This window comes from Pseudopipra pipra, chromosome 4 (assembly GCF_036250125.1).
Source record: "Pseudopipra pipra isolate bDixPip1 chromosome 4, bDixPip1.hap1, whole genome shotgun sequence".
Classification (NCBI taxonomy): domain Eukaryota; kingdom Metazoa; phylum Chordata; class Aves; order Passeriformes; family Pipridae; genus Pseudopipra; species Pseudopipra pipra.
Window position 1 is genome coordinate 37,503,988 of NC_087552.1, and position 3,517 is coordinate 37,507,504.

Below are 3,517 nucleotides of genomic sequence, written 5' to 3' on the forward strand. Positions count from 1 at the left end.
AAAACTTGTAACATCCTGAAGCCTAATGGTCATCACTGTACAGAATGATCCATTTCTGTGCTATTCATGTCACACCAGTGATGTTTGTGAAGATCAGGCAGAATGGTGTGGTTTGAGAATTCTAAATCAGACACTGATTGTTTTGCAGTGCTCATATTTGTATGTGTTTCATCCCGGTAGTGTTACAGCAGGTGGCAAGTATTATTTGGAATCAACAAATGACAGGAACCTTTTGGCTTACGAGTCTATACAAGAATATATGTGATTGTGAAATAACCATGTGTGAGGTGCTGAGCCTTGCAGAAGAAAAGCTTATGTTGAAAAGCTGGTTGACAAGACTGCAAATGAAGGACTGATGTTTGTGGACCTCCCTATGGGCTCTGGCTCGCATCATGTTTACAATTTTCTTATGATGAACTGGTAATATTCTAGTTAAGTGCAGAAATGATTTCACACTCAATGGTATAGTTAATGTGAAAGTGGATAAAATTCTTTTATAGCATGGAGGCAAGAGATAACCTGTACTATCACTCCATGAGGTGAAGAGGGATTGACTGCAGTCAGGGGTAAACTGGGGCAGGACGGTTTGCTCCCGATGAGGCCTGGAATCTGTACAGAGAGTGCAAGCTTTCTGTGGGAGCGGTTGGTGAAATCAGGATGTTGTCTGGTGTTGCATCAAACTCCAGATATACATTGCCTGTGATGACTCCTAACAGGCCTATAAATGTGTGACTGGCAGTCAACCACTTCATACTATAAAAGATGAATCCAGACTATAAAATTCTGAAATGAGAAGTTCTGTTGTACTAGACTTTATATTTTGCAGAAATTCCTGAGCCCATATGATTGGACACACCTGTCCAAACTTGGAAACTAAGTCTGCCAACCAGGAAAAGATTATCTCAAGTACTGTTGACTCCAAGTAAATGACCACTGTAATCAGCTTAGATCTCCTCACTGGGGATAGACATGATTATATTATTGTCTGTATTTTCGCTGTTACTCAGTTGTTATGTTGTTCACATTTTTAGAAATGACACTTCATCAATGCGCTGTTCGAGTCATTCACCAGTGTCATGGTCCAACCATGGACCACGCGGTGGGATGGAATCCAACAGCCCCCAGGAACTGGTCTCTCCTCTGAGGGTGCAGAGCAGCAGGGCCTCTTCCTGACCCAACTGTACCTTCCAGAAAGATATCAGCTATACTTTGCTTCTTTGCTAACTTCTGTTTTAGATGTCAATGTGTAGACCACCCTGGCCAACGTGACGAAGACAGACGTGATATGTGTGTCCATGGCAACTCCCACGAGTCCTTTTTGCACCTGTCTGGTTGGAGTACCTATTGATAACTACCGGTGGGGAACTCTGTATAATGAGACCGTGTTAGCAAACTGCAACTCGATGCTTCTACCTAAACTATATGTCAGGTACCAAGGTTAATGAAGGAGGAGTTGACATTTTTCCTAGAGATATTTACCGGAACGCATCAGCTTGGTGCAATGAGACTCTGCAAAACCAATTTATTCCTGGATCTGATGCGATAGGTCTCCCAAATGATCTGTTTCTCATTTGTGGACAAAGAGCATGGAAAAGTATTCCAAGAAAAGCTGTAGTAAGCCCTTGTACCTTTGGACAATTAACCTTTTTCCATCCTCGCAGCGTAACCTTGCCTAAGCGAAGAAGACGCAGACGTGGCACACGGCGATTTACTCCGGACTGTAACTCTGATGTAAAGTTTTGGAATAAGGCTGAAAGAATAACTGCTAGTATTATATCTCAGATAGGGACTGCTCATGCTTTGGCTTCATTGAATAAACTAGGATGCTGGTTGGCTAAAGAAGCTAATGCTACTTCTGCTGCTTTGAGTGCATTGCTCACAGATGTAGACTCTGTTAGACATGCAAGTTTACAAAATAGAGCTGCTATTGATTTTTTGTTGTTAGCCCAGGGACATGGCTGTCAAGATTTTGAGGGCATGTGCTGCATGAATTTAAGTGATCATTCTGAATCTGTTCATGCTAGCATTCAGAAATTAAAAGCCCTTACTCAACAATTACATGTTCGTGATGAATGGAACCTCTTTGGTGATTGGAAATGGGGATGGCCCTGGTTACGAAAAACATTAATAGGTTTGTCAATAGTTGGATGTATAATAACATGCATATTGTGTATGATTCCCTGTATACTAACATGTGTACGTCGAATGATAGACACCAAGCTAAATGCATTGCAATCTCGAGTAGTTCGTTATCACCCTCTTGCTACCATTGATCACGCGGTGGTATGTAAGGGGGGTACTTCTGAATTAGATGATCAATGGAGCATAGAGGCGTGAGAACGAAATCATATTAGGATGTGAAACCAGCTAGAGTATGGTACAATGTAACTTATGGCAGAAGCTAACTGTAAGGTCCATTGTGCTTTTTAGCAAGTCAGCTTGATATCCCCTATTATCAGAGCTGAGTTCTTCCTTGGTTTTGCTACATATTGCAAGATAGATACATCTACCCTTGAAACACAATGGTAGAGGTCATACATAGGGGTGAGAAAGATGATGATGGGAGGAAGATTATGTGGGCAGGGGTCGCTCGCCCCTTGCCCTACAAGTAGGGCATGCGCAGACTGTTGCCATGAGGTCATGATTAGGCGGTGTTTGGCTGCCATTCAGGCATCACCTTATGCTACGTACTGGCCCTACGTAGTGTAATGTGGAACTGATAAAAATGGGGTGTCGGGACTGCTGAGTCGAGCGATACTCATCCTACCACTGAGACTGTTGCTCCGCGGGGACGCCCGCTAAGCATGGGTACCGACCAGCTGCTGCAGATCCTGACAGCCCTGGCCTGTCTGTGTGGGTAAGCACAGGTTATTGATAGGAAGCAACTGAGAGAACAAACTTAAGCACAGGTTATTGATAGGAAGCAACTGAGAGAACAAACTTTTTAATATCCTTTTAGTGTTCCTTTAATTCCCCTTTTATGTTTATAGTATTTTTCCTTTAGTTTCCCTTTTTACTAACCAATATCGTGTTATCCATAATACTGTGTAAAGATTCTTTTTGGTATCCCTTTTTCACTAGTTAATATTGTATTAAATGCTGTTCGTAGTATTTGTTTTAATGCCACCCGATAACATAGTTAGTTTGTATCCTTTTAGTTTTTAATTCCTCTTGCTAAGTTTATTGCTATTATTATTATTCTCACTGTAATAAAAGATATTTTGTGTGCTTGAGTATTTTTTGGCACTTGTCTTTATTCCGGACATGTATCCGAACGTACTGCTACAGTGGTTAAAAACCATGCTGTTAGATATTGACAGATGATACTTGCCATCAAAAATCAGACAAAGATAAGAATTAAAAAAAGCAGCACCTGCTTGTAAGTTCACTTGAAAATCCCCTGAAATAAAGTGGTCCTTCAAGTAGGTCAGTGCATAATTTCAGTGAATAATAAAAGCAATTAATACACATGTGCAAAACTACCTTCCTGAAGTCATAGGTGTTGCAGCAATTGGCT

At 41.3% G+C, this 3,517-nt stretch overlaps 1 protein-coding gene across 1 annotated transcript; it reads left to right on the forward strand.

Annotated features, from left to right (window-relative positions):
• Window positions 1–1,240: 1,240 nt before the first annotated feature.
• LOC135413177 (uncharacterized) lies at window positions 1,241–3,122 on the forward strand. Its single transcript, XM_064652468.1, has 2 exons — window positions 1,241–2,867; window positions 2,910–3,122. Exon 1 carries the CDS (start codon window positions 1,423–1,425, stop codon window positions 2,335–2,337), a length of 915 nt encoding a protein of 304 aa, XP_064508538.1. The 5' UTR covers window positions 1,241–1,422; the 3' UTR covers window positions 2,338–2,867; window positions 2,910–3,122.
• The last annotated feature ends 395 nt before the right edge of the window (window positions 3,123–3,517 follow it).

What these genes read in the sequence shown, in the direction of transcription:
- LOC135413177 (XM_064652468.1), top strand. Translation starts at nt 1,423, where the DNA reads ATGTCAGGTACCAAGGTTAATGAAGGAGGAGTTGACATTTTTCCTAGA.